At 35.4% G+C, this 16,466-nt stretch overlaps 1 protein-coding gene across 1 annotated transcript in view; it reads left to right on the top strand.

The window, feature by feature from the left end:
• The window catches only part of EFCAB3 (EF-hand calcium binding domain 3), a 371,875-nt gene that overhangs the window by 46,545 nt on the left and 308,864 nt on the right, over positions 1 to 16,466 (top strand). Inside the window, exons 11-14 of the mRNA XM_084984064.1 lie at positions 1,734 to 2,225; positions 4,249 to 4,386; positions 6,605 to 6,676; positions 13,481 to 13,624. Coding sequence (XP_084840190.1) covers positions 1,734 to 2,225; positions 4,249 to 4,386; positions 6,605 to 6,676; positions 13,481 to 13,624 — 846 coding nt within the window. The remainder of the gene's footprint in view (positions 1 to 1,733; positions 2,226 to 4,248; positions 4,387 to 6,604; positions 6,677 to 13,480; positions 13,625 to 16,466) is intronic.

Below are 16,466 nucleotides of genomic sequence, written 5' to 3'. Positions count from 1 at the left end.
AGCTGGGACAGTTGTAGGGCTCAGCTCATTTGTTACCCTTCTTCAAATGAATACTCTTCTGTGCTACCTATTGTCCAATATCTGAAACTGTTCTTTTTCATGTATCTCGCCTAATTTCTTAGGTTGCTTAAAGTTGGGAGGCAGTTTAGTTCCTATTTCAGTGTCTTGGCCCAAAGCAGAAATGTCAAAGATTTTACCCATTTCTTTTTCTGGTTTGTTTGTTTGTTTTGTTTTTTTCCTTTTTGGTTGCAGTCACAGCATATGGAAGTTCCTGGGCCAGAGACTGAATCTGAGTTGGAGCTGCGACTTACTCTGCAACTGCAGTAAAGCCAGATCATTAACCCACTGTGCTGAGCTAGGGATTGAATCTGCACCTCCATAGAGACAAGCTGGCTCATTAACCCACTGCGCCACAGCAGGAACTCTTATCCTATTTCTTTTTGATAGACAGCACTTAGAGATCCATGTTATCATCTTAAAGGTTTCTGGACTTTTTTTTTTTTTTGCCTTTTTTTTTAGGGCTGCACTCGAGGCATATGGAGGTTCCCAGGCTAGGGGTCCAGTCGGAGCTACAGCTGCCAGCCTACACCACAGCCACAACAACACAGGATCTGAGCCACGTCTGCGACCTACACCACAGCTCATGGCAACTTCGGGTCCTTAACCCACTGAGCAAGGCCAGAGATGGAACCTGCAACCTTATCGTTCCTAGTCAGATTCATTAACCACTGAGCCATGACGGGAACTCCAGAAACTTTTCTTTTAATGTAAATAAAATGTCTTTATAGTTAAGATTATATTGCTACTCTTTTGGCAGTCTCTTATTTTCTTTGATTTTATAGGAGCTTGAAATCTCATGGAGTTGTTTTGAGAATCAAGTATTATAACATTTGAAATACTTTAAAATGTATTATTCAAATGTAAGATACTATTTTGAGCCATGAGATGAATTTTGGGTTTTTTGTTTTTTTGGGTTTTTTGCTTTTTAGGGCCGAATGTGCAGCACATGAAGGTTCCCAGGCTAGGGGTCTAATAGGAGCTACAGCTGCCGGCCTACACCATAGCCCATGGCAATGCCAGATCCCCAACCCACTAAGTGAGGCCATATATCGAACCTGCAACCTCATGGTTCCTAGTTGGATTCGTTTCTGCTGTGCCACGATGGGAACTCCTTTTTTTTTTTTTTCCATGAGATGAATTTTGTAAGTGAAGCCCCAATTGGGACATTGTACTAATATTTTTCTAAAGATGTTATTTTGTATTTGAAGTTATTTTTCCCCGCACACATGCTCAGAATCTTTAGGAGAGTACTTATTTTACTCTTTTACTTTAGTAGAATATTATTTTATTCATAAAGTATTCTAACTCTATAATTTCGTTATAGTTCTGCATCCTCATGACTAAGGGATTTGTATCTGTATTGGCTTATTAGTCTATTATCTTTCTAGATTGAGAAAGAGCAGGAAGTGGGAAACATGCACTTGAGTATGCTGTCACTTTAGAATCAGTAAAACTATGAATAGCTTTGGATGAAAGTATTTAACTTATTAAACCAGCATATTATATTTAACCTTGTTAATAGTTAACCTTTTGAGCATCAGCTCTGTTAGTTTTTTTAAGTTATTTATGTATTTAAGCAACTGATAATTTCTTGAACAGCTTTCATTTGTAATGTTAAAAACATTAAAATTGTACAGGTAAATGAAATAATGGAATATGTTTTTCTTGCTTAGCAATTATGGAAGAGACAGCCTTGGATGAAACTACCTCAAGAAAGTTATCAAATGTATCAGGATGCTATCTACCATATAGGAAGAAAAGCAGCTTATCTTCCAGACTGTGTGAATCATCATTGTCCCAAAAGTTAAATACAAAAAGCCTCTCAAATCATGAAATTATGAAGGAGAATGATGACCTTGAATTTAAAAGATTAAAAAGTACTTTGCAAATAAGAAAATTCCAGGATGAGGTTGATAGCAGTGATATAGAATTCCAGGAACCATATTCAAAGTATGGCCTTAACTTTAAGAGAAGTTCAGAGAAAGCTGAAATTCTTGACTCAAAGTCTAAATCACAAAACTTGAAGAGTGTTACAAGTTTCAAAAAGTCCCTGGATAAAAATGATAGTTTTAGTATCTCCAAACTTCAGAAGACAGCTGTGAGAAGACACTCCACCCTTCTAAAACAGGTTTCATCTAAGGAAAAAACTGCAATTAATTCTCTGGGTCAGTATCATATATATGTCAATATCTAGATCCTTCAGTCATTACAGAAATGAGCTGAATTAAGTAGTTAACAGATAGTTCTAGGCATTTCAATTATCAATATTCTGGATAACCAGCTCTTCTAGTATATAGGTCAATGGATACCATATTGTGATTTTGATGGTAGTTCCTTTCCAGATGCTCTGTTTTTTTGGGAAAGGGGATAACTTTACCTGGAGTCACTCAAGTTCCCTAGAAAAGAGAGGGTCCATTTTTCCTTTGGAAATGCTTATTTTGTCATTTATTTTTTATTTTTTATTTTTTTGTCATTTATTTAACAGAGTATGTAAGAAATTTATGTGAAATTTTTGCTCGGAGTTCCATAATTTAAATATATGAAGTCTATAGTACTTCAGGTATTATCTGTTATGGATGTGGGGATATCAAGAGAAAATAATTAATACTATACATCTTAGATCCCCAGGGCTTTATGGTATTCCTCGAAGATGAGCAGTGGCTTCCCAACCTGTCTGTGCTTTCCCCTTCTGTGCTGCTTATATCATAGTACTACTATGTAGGAAACAAGTAAATACTCCTTCCTGTGGGCCTCAGCTGAAGTTACTTAAGTTATATTTATTTTCTTTAAGTAAACACAATGATGTCTCAAAAATGTATTTAGTATTAAATGTAATTGTTAAAATGAATGCTTTGTGAAAAATTAGTGATTTTTATACACTAATGCATACTCTAAATAATGTGATCTTTTAAGGAGGCACAAAGATGTTTATTCTGATTCCTTTACTGATGCACTACTTTTACTCTGTGCCTCATTTCTATTTCTGAGTTTTTTGGCACTTGAATAGAAATTAAAGCCATGGCTAAAAGAATAATGGAGAAGTAGGTATTTAACTAGTGGATAAAAAACGGTTGTGGAAGAAAGTGGTATCTACCTTCCTGGTGTCACTTAAATCAAATGACGTCACCTACCACTGCCATACTTAATGTTCTGTATACAGAGTAGTGTGAAATAGTTTATTTGGTATAACTTCAAATAAATTGATGATTGAGCATATATGAAATGTGACTGTCATTTGATTTACACTTTAAAAACATTTTAAACTTTTCATTATGAAATAATTTTAAATTCATAAGAATTACACAAAAATAAAAACATTTCTATATACTCTTCATCCAGTGTTCCCAAGTGTTATCTTATATAACCACAGTACAATGATCTAATCCAGGAAATTAACAGTGATACAACAAAACTTACTAATCCAAAGACCTTATTCAGTATCTGTATGTTGTTCTATGAATGTCCTTTTTCTGACCCAGGATCTCATCCAGGATCAAATATTACATTTAGTTTTCATGTGTCCTTAGTGTCCTTCAAAAAGCTGGGGTGGTTTCTCAATCTTTCATGACCTTAACCCTTCGAAAAGTATTGACCAGATATTTTGTATAATGTCCCTCATTTTGGGTTTCCTTGTATTTCTTCATGGATAAATTCAGGTTATGCATTTTGGCCAGAATACAATGGAGGTGATATTTTGCTCATCTCAGTACCTCAAATTAGGAAGCTCATAATGACCATGTGTGTCATTCTAGGATTTTATAATTTTAAAGGTTGTGAACTGAAAACATGGTAGAGTAAATAATAGGATGGAGTAGAACTCTCAATTTTTGTTTGAAATCCTAGAATTTAAATAAAACTCATTGATGTTTTGATCTCTTGGACTCATTCATTATGTTTTAATCAGAACTAAGCTGCATTGGCTGGGCCACTGGAACAGGCTGTTCCTCCAAACAAGTGGTTTATAAATGTTTATAAATTTCAAGATGGTTTTGTGTTTGAGCTATAAGAGAAAGATTAAGTATAATGTAAGATACAATAGAAATATGAATATAGAGAAGTAGTTCTGTAAGTTGATATTAAGCAAATAAACTTGATTTCTGATTACTATATAAAGATTTTAGGTGCCAATTATTGCTTAAGACATATAAATTATGTTGCTGATTAGTCCTCAACATTTTGTATATTTAGGAAATGTCTGCAAAGCTATCAAAAAGCTCCAAGAAAATTATATAGGTACAGAAGAACTTCAGTCCATTTTGCCTTCAATTGGAATTACTTTATCAGATAAAGAGTTCAAGAAGATTGTGACAAACACTGCTAGAAATGGTAAGAGACTGGTAATACCAAACATTTTGAAAAAATGATTTTGTGGGACAGTATTAAATGTTGGAGTAAATTCTCTCAACTAGGAATAGAATAGAATGGACTGTTCTAAAGAAGATTCAGAAAAAACAAATATAGGAGTTCCCATCGTGGCTCAGTGGTTAACGAATCCGACTAGGAACCATGAGGTTGAGGATTCGTCCCTGGCCTTGCTCAGTGGGTTGAGGATCCAGCGTTGCCGTGAGCTGTGGTGTAGGTTGCAGTCGCGGCTTGGATCTGGCGTTGCTGTGGCTGTGGTGTAGGCCAGCAGCTACAGCTCTGATCCAACCCCTAGCCTGGGAACCTCCATATGCTGCGGGAGTGGCCCTAGAAAAAGGCAAAAAGACAAAAAAAATAAATAAATAAAATAAAAATTGAAAGTAGTAAAAAAACAATTCCTGGAAAGTTTAACCTAATGTATTGCTTTGGAAGAGCCTAGGATTGTTTCTATAAGTTTCTTCATCACTATTCTTAGCTATGCCTTTTAGTGTGGGACAGGTACTGGGGAAGACGGGTCCAGTTGTAGAGTGCTCCAGGTAGTAACACTGCCATACCCATGAAGTTTAAAAATCTCTAAGTAAATAGCCTAGGGATCCAAGGAGAAATAATTGGAGATTTTAGAATATAGAAGGAATAATAGAGCTAGATTCTAGCGATGCTTAATCAAGGCAGGCAGTTAGCATCTAGAAATTGAATAGGGTATCCCACACACCAGCCTAAGTTCAAGGCACAGTTTAAATTTCTGAGAAAGACTTTTGTGTTAGAGATGTTGTTTTATAACTAAGAATTGTCCACAGCAAGAGTTCAGTAAAGGAGAGGGAAGAGGCAACATTTTGGGAAAAGACTGACTTAGAAATAACATTGGAAGTGATTTCTTAGAACCTGAGCAAAATTCAAGGCAAATAGGAAAGAAGATTGTGATTTAAAAAAAAAAAAAAAAATCTAAGGAATAGAGATCAGAGTAGTGGCTACCAGAGGGGTAAGGGTTGGGGGTAGAATGAAATGGGTAAAAGGGATCAATTGTATGGTGATGAACAGAAACCAAATTTTTGGTAGTGAGCACACTGCAGTGTATACAGAAGTAGAAATACAGTGTTGTGCACATGAAACATATAATGATATAAACCAGTGTTACCTCAATATGAGATAAATTTTGAAAAATCCAAGGAGTAAGTGCTATGCTACTAAAATTATTGAGCCCTTTCTTCTGATTATCCGGATTGCTATGATCACTGTGGAGGGGCCGTATCTAAAAATAGGTAGTTATTTGGACCAACTGGATACTAGGGGTAGGAATGCGGATACTTGAGTCTGTCAGGGCTGGTTAGCATTGTCAAGGTGTCTTAATGGACGGTATGCTGATTAACTGGGTTTTTGTGATGATGTGAAAGAGACTAACTTTCGCATGGCCCATCTAGGGTTAGGGTTAGGGTTAGGGTACTATTGCTTTTTCCTGTATCAGTAAAGAACTAAATATCTAACCTAGTCCTTTGCGCTTTATAATAAATATTGAAATAAAGCAGGGACAGTGTTTACTCTTTTTTTTTTTTTTGGTTTTTACTGATAACTTTTATTAAATATTTAAGAAGGAAATAATGTCAATGTTATAAAAATTCTTTCAGAAAATAAATGATGAGGGAGCACTTCCAGACTCATTCTGTTAGGCCAGCACAATTCTGATGTGAAAAGCAAAGACATTAAAAAATTCCAAGACAATACTCCTCAATAACTTACATAAATAATCCTTATAGAAAATTAGCAAGTCAAATCCAACAATTTATTTAAAAAAGGATAATGTATCATAACCAAACATGGCTTATTTCAGGAATACGAGATTGGTTTAACATACAAAACCAGTAAATGCATTTACAGTCCTAAAGGAGAAATAAACATGCTCGTCTCAATATGTGCAGAAAAAGCAGTTAACAAAATTCAAATGTTTACTTATTTTTGTATCCTTGGTGCCTAGCATAGTTCTTGGCACTAATATACCCTCAGTAATTGTTGAAAGGAAATGAACTGATCTAATTTAGAATCATTCATTCATCTAGGGAGACAGGATATGAAGGAGAAATAGGATGATGATGAAGTTTAAGTATTTTTTTGTAGTGTATTAAAATGTGAATTTACCTTTTATACAAAAGTGTAATAGAATGTATAATCTAAGCTTTTTATTTTACAGAAAATGGAATGGTGAAGTTAGATAACTTTATGAGTGCTCTTTCCAAGCAGCTGAGCCTTCCTGAGTATGATGGTAGGTAGGAAACTTCTTTTAAAATCATTTGGAGGAAGGAGTAGTTAGATTGAGGAGAAATAGATTCAGCTGAACTGACTTTGCTTTTTGCATAGACACTTAGTAATTCTAAAACACTTTGGCAAGCCTTTGCCAGTTTTTTTAAAAAAATGATATATCGGGGTAATAATAGGTAACTTGCTTACTTCATAGAGTTGTGTGGATTTTATGAACTAAAGAGTACTACAAAAGTGTACAATAATAGTCATGATAATGAAGAAGTCAGATAGGCAATTAGTCCCATTATTAGCAATTCATGGGTGATTTGATTTTTCACTTTTTTTATAAGGAACTTGTTTGAATGAAAATTGTGTTTGTCTTTCCTTTAGAACATTTTCAAAAGCAGTTCTATTGAGGTAAAATTGACATGCATAAAAATCACTATGCACTGATTTATAAATTTCTAGTCACACAATAATCTAGTTTTTCTTACTTGCAATAATTTTATCTTTTTTATACAAATAATTAAATATTTTTCTGTGAGATTAAAAAGAAGTTAAAGCGGAGTTCCCGTCGTGGCTCAGCAGTTAACGATCCTGACAAGTATCTATGAGGATGTACATTTGATCCCTGGCCTTGCTCAGTGGGTTAAGAATCTGTTGTTGCTGTGAGCTGTAGTGTAGGTCGCAGATGGGGCTTGGATCCCACGTTGCTGTGCTGTGGGTGTGGCATGGACCGGCAGCTGTAGCTCTGACTCCACCCCTAGCGGGGGAACTTCCTTATGCTGCAGGTATGGCTCTAAAAAGACCAAAAAAAAATATAATAAAATAAAAAAGGAAATGAAAGCTGTGAGGCTTGCTGTATTTTTCCTTCTGTTTATTCATATGCTTTAAAAAGGTTAAGCTTTTTGTCTCTTCCTAAGAGATTTCTCAGATAAGAAAAAGTTAATTCAAAGGATGAGATTTCCTTTAACACCTAGATGAAGAATCTCATGTTAAAAGCTACATTATTGGAGTCCCTGCTGAGGTGCAGCAGGTTAAGAATCCAACTGCAGTGGCTCGGGTTGCTGCAGAGGCATGGGTTCAATCCCCTCTCACAGCAGTGGTTTAAAGGATCCAGTGTTGCTGATGCTGAGGCTTGGGTTCAATCCCTGGCCAGGGAACTTCCAGATGATGTGGGTGGGCCATAAGAAAAAAAAAAAGCTACATTATCATTTGTCATTTCTGATGAATGTAAGTTCTTAAATCTTGATTTCTTGAAGATACTATTAGTAAATCGATTTCTTAAATGCTTCACCATGCAATCATTCGTTTACCAATTCATTTTTTTCACTGCTGTTTTGTGAAGTAGTAAGTGTCTTGGTCACAGCTCTCTTTTTTTCTCATTATATTATTATTATTATTAGTCTTTTTTGTCTTTTTAGGGCCACACCCACAGCACATGGAGGTTTCCAGGCTAGACGTCTAATTGGAGCTGTTGCAGCCGACCTATGCCAGAGCCACAGCAACGCCAGATCCAAGCTGCGTCTGTGACCTACATCACAGCTCACAGTAATGCCGGATCCTCAACCCACTGGGTGAGGCCAGGGATTGAACCTGCAACCTCATGGTTCCTAGTTGGATTTGTTTCCGCTGCACGCCACAACAGAAACTCCTCATTATATTATTTTAAAATTTTATTTTAAATTGTGGGTACTAATACATACCATAAAACTTACCATTTTAATCATTTCTAAGTGTACAGTTCAGTAATGTTAGTATTAAGTGCATTCACATTGTTGTGCAACCAACCTCCAGAATTTTTTCATCTTGCAAAATTAAAACTCTATACCAGTTCAGTAAAAATTACCCTTCCTTGCTCCTCCAGCTCTGGAAATCATTTTACTTCCTGTTTCTATGAATTTGTACACTTGAGATACCTTAGTGGAATCATACGGTATTTGTCTTTTTCTGGCTTATTTCACTTATAACAACCTCAGGTTTCATTTGTGTTGTAGCATGTGTCAGAATTTCTGTACTTTTTCAAGATAAGTAATATTCCATTGTATGTGTATATTACATTTTGCTTATTCATTCATCCATGAAAGGACATTTGCATTGCTTCCACCTCTTTGGCTGTTGTGAAAAGTGCTGCTGTGAACATGGGCATGCTGTATCTCTTTAAGCTCCTACTTTGAATTCTTTTGGATATATACCTAGAAGTAGACACACTCCAGTTTGTAACATTTCCATCACTCCTAAAAATTCTCTCATGCTGATTTGTAATTAATCTGTACGCTGTCCCTAGACAACCACTAATCTACTTTCTGTCTATAAATTTGCCTTTTTTTTTGACATTTATATAAATGAAGTCATGTAACATGTAGTCTTTTGTACTTGACTTCCTTCACTTTGCATAATGTTTTTAAGGTTAATTCATATTGTAGTATGTATCAATAGTTCATTCCTTTTTATTAGTAAATAAATCCACCTTATATTTTATGGATATATTCTATTTTGTTGATGGTTGACCAGTTTATGGACATTTGATTATTTTCAGTTTGGGACTGTTACGAATAATGCTGAAAGAAATATTTGCATGCATGTCCTCTGTGGACATATGCTTTTATTTGTCTTGGGTAAATTCCTAGAAGAAGAATTGTTAGTCTATATGATAAATTTATATGTATTTTTTTAAAGAAATTGCCGAACTATTTTCCAAAGAGGCTATACCATTTTCATTCTTACCAGCAATGTATGAAGATTCTAGTTTCTTTACATCCTTGTCAACACTTGGTATTATTTTTTATTATAACCATTATAATAAATGCAGTTATATCTCATTGTGTGTTTATTTTTATCATAATTTAATTTAATTTAATTTAATTTAATTTAATTTAATTTATTTTTTGCTTTTTAGGGCCCTATCTGCGGCATATGGAGGTTTCCAGGCTAGGGGTTGAATCTGAGCTGTAGCTGCTGGTCTATACCACAGTCACAGCAACATGGGATCCAAACCGTGTCTGCAGCCTACACCACAGCTCATGCCAACACCAGATCCTTAACCCACTGATCGAGGCCAGGGATCTAGCCTGCATGCTCATGGATACTAGTTGGATTCGTTTCTGCTGAGCCACGACAGAAACTCCGTTTTCCTTTGTGTTTGACTTCGAGTGATCTACTTTGATTCCCTCTTTTGTTTATTCCCAGTAACTTCTATAGGTATTTTCTTTTTGTGGTTACCTCTAGGCTTACATAAAATACAGTGGTCTTTTTAAAGCTAGTAATTACTTAAGTTCGATGCATATAAAAATCTACACTTAACTCTCTTCTCGACACTTCGTTGTTACAATCTAAATCTATTCATATAATGTCTCTTTTAGCATATTTTTATAGTTTTTAAAAATACTTTTGTCTTTAAAACTTTGAGTTAAGTCTGAGTAAAGTTTGGTTAAATGATTTACACACCGCTATTACAGAATTAGATTAATCTGAATTTGGCTATATACTTAACCTTTACCAGTGAATTTTGTACTTCATATGGTTTCATGTTACTAGTTAGCATCCTTTACTTTCAACTTGAAGAATTCCTTTTAGCATTTCTTCTAAGGCATGTCTAGTGGTGATTACTCCCTAAGATTGTGTTTGTCTGACAGTCTTTCTCTCTCCTTTATTTCTAAAAGATAGCTTTCCTGGATGTAGTATTATTGTTTTGTGATTTTTCTATTTCGGCGTTTTGAATATATTTTCCACTCCCTCCAGGCCTTCAATAGTTTCTACTGAAAAATCCATTTATAGTCTTGTTAGGGGTTCCCTTGTATGTGACAAGTTGCATTTCTCTTGCTGCTTTTTTAAAAGTTTCTTTTTGTCTTTGACCTTTGGCAAATTGATTATAATGTGTCTCAGTGTGGATTTCTTTTGGTTCCTCTTTTTTTGATGTCCTTGGAGATGACCATTCCCATCCTCAGATTTGAGAAGTTTCCACCCATTTTATATATATATATATATATATATATATATATATATATATATATATATAGATGATTTTTTTGTCTTTTAGGGCTGCACCCACAGCATATGGAGGTTCCTAGGCTGGGGGTCTAATCAGAGCTGTTGCCGCCAGCCTACACCAGAGCCACAGCAACGCCAGATCCGAGCTGCGTCTGTAGCCTACACCACAGCTCACGGCAATGCCTGATCCTTAACCCACTGAGGGAGGCCAGGGATCGAACCAGCAACCTCATGGCTCCTAGTCAGATTTGTTTCCGCTCTGCCATGATGGGAACTCCCACCCATTATATTTTTAAATAGATTTTCTATCCTGTTTTCACTCTCCTCTTTCTGGAATTCCCAATAATGTGTATATTGGTCCAGTTTATGGTGTTCTATACATCCCTTAAGCCTTCTTCACTATTTTCCATCCTTTTTTCTTTTACTCTTCTGTCTTAATTCTTCCATTGACCTGTCTTGGAGTTCATTGATCCCTTCATTTACTTGATCTAATCTACTGTTGAGCACCTCTAGAGAAATTTTCAGTTATTGTGTTCTTCGCCTCCATGATTTCTGTTTGGCACTTTAAAATATTTTCTATCTCTATGTTGAAATTCTCATTTTGTTCTTGTATTGCTCTCTTGATTTTGATAAGCATCTTTATGGGAGTTATCATTCTATTTTTTTATTGGAGTTATTGAGATTTTTTTTATTGAGATTTTCTGTGTTGGTATCTATGTGTTACACAAAGCAAGCACCTCTCTCAGTCTTCATAGACTGGCTAAATACAGGAGAATACCCCTACCAATCGGCCCAGTCAGATATTCTTGGGACCTCCACCAACTCTTTCCCTCCTCAGGCTCCAGGAATATGAGATAGATGCTGGTCTTTTGGAAGGACTTGAAGAAGTTTGGGTGCTAGATGCATGAATCAGTTTTCCCTATCCAGAGGGAAGCTGAGAATTGGCATTTTACATCTATTTGTCACCACCTCTATTCTATCCTAGACAACTAGGTCTTGCTAGACTCATCAGAGCCCCAAGATTGGCAAGACAGAAGCCAGTCTTCTGGGGAGGCCCTTTGGAAAAGTTGGACTGCTGGACATGTGAATCAATCACCATCCTCCCCTGAGTGAAGCTGGAAACTAGGAGGTCTTTTCCAGATTATATGGTGCTGTACTGAGAGCAGGGTCTCCAGCAAAAGGGGTGTACTAAATCTCCCTACCAGCTTCAGTGAGTCTGGTTTTGCATTTTCCTGGGATGTAAGAGCCTTTCAATTAGTTTCTGACTTTTCACAAAGGGAATTATCCATGAGTTTTTGCTGAATCAGTGTGTGTAATGGGAGAAGAGGGGTCCAGGGCTTCCTACTCAACTGTCTTATTACTTTCATCTAAAACTTTCTTTCACAAGATGGGAACATAGTATATTTTTCTCTGTATTTACACATGAGAATCATCTTTTTTTTTTTTTTTTTTTTTTTTTTTTTTGTCTTTTGTTGTTGTTGTTATTTCTTGGGCCGCTCCCGCGGCATATGGAGGTTCCCAGGCTAGGGGTTGAATCGGAGCTGTAGCCACCGGCCTACGCCAGAGCCACAGCAACGCAGGATCCGAGCCGCGTCTGCAGCCTACACCACAGCTCACAGCAACGCCGGATCGTTAACCCACTGAGCAAGGACAGGGACCGAACCCGCAACCTCATGGTTCCTAGTCGGATTCGTTAACCACTGCGCCACGACGGGAACTCCAGAATCATCTTTTTGATAATTATTTTAGGGATGATCTAATTCAGATATTATTTTGATCATTCTTTGTTTAGCAATCCATAATGACTCCCAGTGATTGCTTGAAGTAGATTAAATACTGAAAATGTCATTAATGCTTTCCACTGCCCAGTTTCCTCACTTTACTTATCCTAATTTTCTACTAGAGAAACTTATTTGAATTTTGATTGTCCCAGAGTTCACACACATACCCCTATCAACTTCTTTAATCCTATATTTACAAGTAATTTTTTTAAAGAAAGTTTTCATTGCAGTACAAATTTATCATTTTAAATTTAATGGATTGAATACTGCCCAGATTTGTAAAGCATAAATTCTAAAGTATTGTAAAAAGACATGTAGCATAGCTATTTCCAAGTAATAATTTCTATTTTTTTTTGTCTTTTTTTTTTTTTGCCATTTCTTGGGCCGTTCCTGTGGCATATGGAGGTTCCCAGGCTAGGGGTCTAATCAGGACTGTAGACACCGGCCCACACCAGAGCCACAACAATTTGGGATCCGAGCCACATCTGCAAGCTACACCACAGCTCACAGCAATGCCGTAACTCAACCCACTGAGCAAGGCCAAGGATGGAACCCGCAACCTCATGGTTCCTAGTCGGATTCGTTAACCACTTTGCCATGACGGGAACTCCCCTACAGAAGATAAATTAAGATAAATTTACTAAGGACTGAGCCACGTATTGCCACAAAATCTTATTCCAATTTATCATTTGCGATTGAGGGTTTTCTACTTCTGTTTCTGCCACTAAGAAACAGACTACTAGGGATTTTAAATTGTTGGGAGTTAAATCAGGGAAATTATATATTATTTTTGTTCGTATGTATTTTTAATTTTTACATTGTCAGTACAATTAAATTGGCACTTCCTTAGATATAGGTGCTAATATGTGTTTTATACACTGATAACTTATTAATTTTCATTATTATTAAAGATTCTTGTAATGCTATTCCTGTATATCATTTCTGAGGTTTTTAATATTTTTTGTTAGTGTGTTAGGACTAAAATTCATCTTACTATTGGTGTTTTTTTGTCTACTTATATGTAATACTTACTAGCATACCCCCTTTATTTTCAGTGTTGATTGATGCCATTAAAGCCATTGATAAGATTAAAGATGAAAATATTGACTATAGGGATCTGAATACTTGTCTTCAAAATTTTGGAGTTTACCTTTCTAAGCCAGAATTTCAGAAGATCATGGAATTGACTGAAGCTGGTGGTAAGTGACATATTTTCAGGGAAATTACATTGATATGTCTGAAAAGAGGATCCTTTTGTTATTCTTTTCTTCAGAATAGTGACTTTAGAAATAAGTCCATTAAAATTAAGCCAATATAGAAAAGTACAAAAGTACTTAAATGTACAAGACACTCAAAATCTCATTGTCCAGAAATGATTAATCTTGATAGTCTTTTCAGACATTTTTTCCCTAGGCAAAAATGCAAACAAAGAGAAAGTAGGGTTTGTGATTTTGCTCTCTGAGGGACAGAAGTCAGAACAAAAGGCATTAAATGGTGGCAAAGAAGGATTGTTTATTATGTCAAAACCCATAATTCACAATAAAAGTAAAAAAATTTCAGGTGCTTGTAAAACATAGTGGCAGCCTTCCTAAAAGGAAAGGGTGAGAGTGAGCTAGAGGAGTGGTGGGGTTATAAATGAAAACGGCCATGAGTTGATAATATTTGCGGTTAGGAGAGTACATGAGCACTCATTACCATATACTTTCTATTTTGTATATATTTACAATTTTCATAATAAAAAGTAAAAAGAAATTGGAACAAGTCTAAGTTGTAAAAGATTTGTGTGGAGAAAATGATAAAACTTTTTAAAAAGACATTACAAATACCTAAATAAATGAGAATATACTCCATGTTCATGGATTCAGAGACCGAAGATTGTCAAATCTCCTAGTTAATTTATTTATCCAAAACAATTCCAGTAAGACTCCGACTTTTTCTTGATGAGCTAATTCTGATATTTGTATGCATGAGCAAAGGCCAAGAACAGTTAAAACATTCTTGAAGAAGAAAAATGTGCATAGGGGAGTGTGTGTGTGTGTATGTGTGTATGTGTGGTATTGGAGGTGACTTCCTTTCTTGGATATTAAGGCTCATTATAAAACAGTAGTAATTAAAACAGTGTGAGAATGGCATAGTGATAGAGAAATTGACCAATGGGACAAGAGAAGGAACTTCCAAACATATCTACACCCATATATAGAAACATATGTAATGAGGTGGTAGATCACAGAGGGGAAAAAAGCACCATTTAATAAATGGTACTGTAATAATTATTCAAATGGAAAAAATGGAATTGGATCCCTATCTATATACTATATTCAGAAATAATTTCCAGATGTGAATAGTGAAAGTTTTAGGAAAAAAAAAGAAAAGAAAAACTTTCTGACTTAGAGTTAGGAGGAATTTTTTAAAAATATAAAATCACTAAGCAGAAAAGATTGATAAATTTGAGTACATTAAAATTAAGGGAGTTCCCTGGTGGCACACAGGTTAAAGGATCTCGTGGTGTCACTATGGCATGGGTTAGATGTCTGGCCCCAGAACGTCTGCATGCTGCAGGTGTGGCCAAAAAAATTTATCAGAAAAAAAAAACTTCTCTTTACTAAAAGATAATATAAGAAGAACAAACCACAAACTGGGTAAAAACTATTTGCAGCACTTATAACAGCAAAGGATTATTGTGTCAGGAATCCCTATAAATTAACAACCAATAGAAAAATGGCTAAATTTCAGGAACAATTTTCAGATGAAAAAACACAAATTGATAATAATCTTATGAAAAGATTCTCAACATCATTAGTGATCATGGAAACACAAAATTTAGGTCACGGTGAGATAACTTTTTATACCTAGTAGGGCGTTCCAGTGTGGCTCAGCAGTAACAAACCTGACTAGTATCCATGAAGACGTGGGTTCGATTGATCCCTGGCCCCGCTCAGTGGGTTAAGGATCAGGTGTTGCCATAAGCTGTGGTGTAGGCCAGCAGCTACAGCTCTGATTTGACCCCTAGCTTAGGAACTTCCATATGCTGCAGGAGGGGCCCTAAAAAGACAGGGAAAAAAAAAAAAACAACAACAAAATAAAACAAAACTTTTTTTATACCTACTAAACTGGCAAAAATTAACAAGTATATTAATCTAAGAGTTGGTAAATATGGTGAAAGTAGTAAAATAACTTTGGAAATCATTATGTAGTGTTGTGTACTGTGGCTTAGAAAAACCCACGTTTAGCTATAAATCCCAGAAAATCACTTGCATTGATGTACAAGAAGACATGTTCAAGAATGTTCATGGCAGCACTAATCTTAATAACAAAAAAGAAAGAAACTACATGATCAGTGACAGAGGGTATAAATAAATTGTGGTATATTCTACTGCTGGTACATAATTGAATACTAGTGGTATACATTAGTGAAAATAAACATAGCAATACAGTGTATGAATGATTCTTAGATATATTAAATGAAAAAAGTAAGTCTCAGATTGCTATAGCATAACAAAAGCTCAAAAAAATCAAGGAATAATTTGTTTATGCAGTTACAAATTATATGTAAAAGAGAAAGAGATTGGTAAATTTAAAATCGTCAATGTTCTCTCTGTGGTAGTGGCAGGATAATGGAATGGGAAGAACACACAAGCAATGATATTAATAATATTCTTCAACTAGATGGTGGCTTCCCAGTGATTTGATGTATAATCATGCTTCATGACTATTATATGTTGCAAATATTCTTTTAATGTATCAAATACAGAAAAAAAATAAGGGAATTTATTGCTTTAGAAAGTTGTATGTTCCTATTAGGGAGTATAAACCTTAATTAACTCTAAAATGCCCCCCAAATTTTTCAGGGTCTCATTTCTTTTGTCTCCAAAAATTTGGCTAAGAATATAAAGTGGTTTGGTGCTCTTTAAAGTAAACAGCTTAATGATATTTAATCTTGGGAGTAGGAAATAGATTGTGCCTTATTTTTTACAGTGCACTAGCATTTTATTTCTCAGATATGATGAGTTTTTTGTTTTGTTTTTGTCTTTTTGCCTTTTC

This window comes from Sus scrofa, chromosome 12, assembly GCF_054392235.1.
Source record: "Sus scrofa isolate SSC_HxYL_T2T_F1_AM1 chromosome 12, Sscrofa_HxYL_maternal_Yorkshire_Landrace_v2.0, whole genome shotgun sequence".
NCBI lineage: Eukaryota > Metazoa > Chordata > Mammalia > Artiodactyla > Suidae > Sus > Sus scrofa.
The sequence above is the reverse complement of the archived record's forward strand: the minus strand, read 5'-3'. Positions and strand labels throughout refer to the sequence as shown.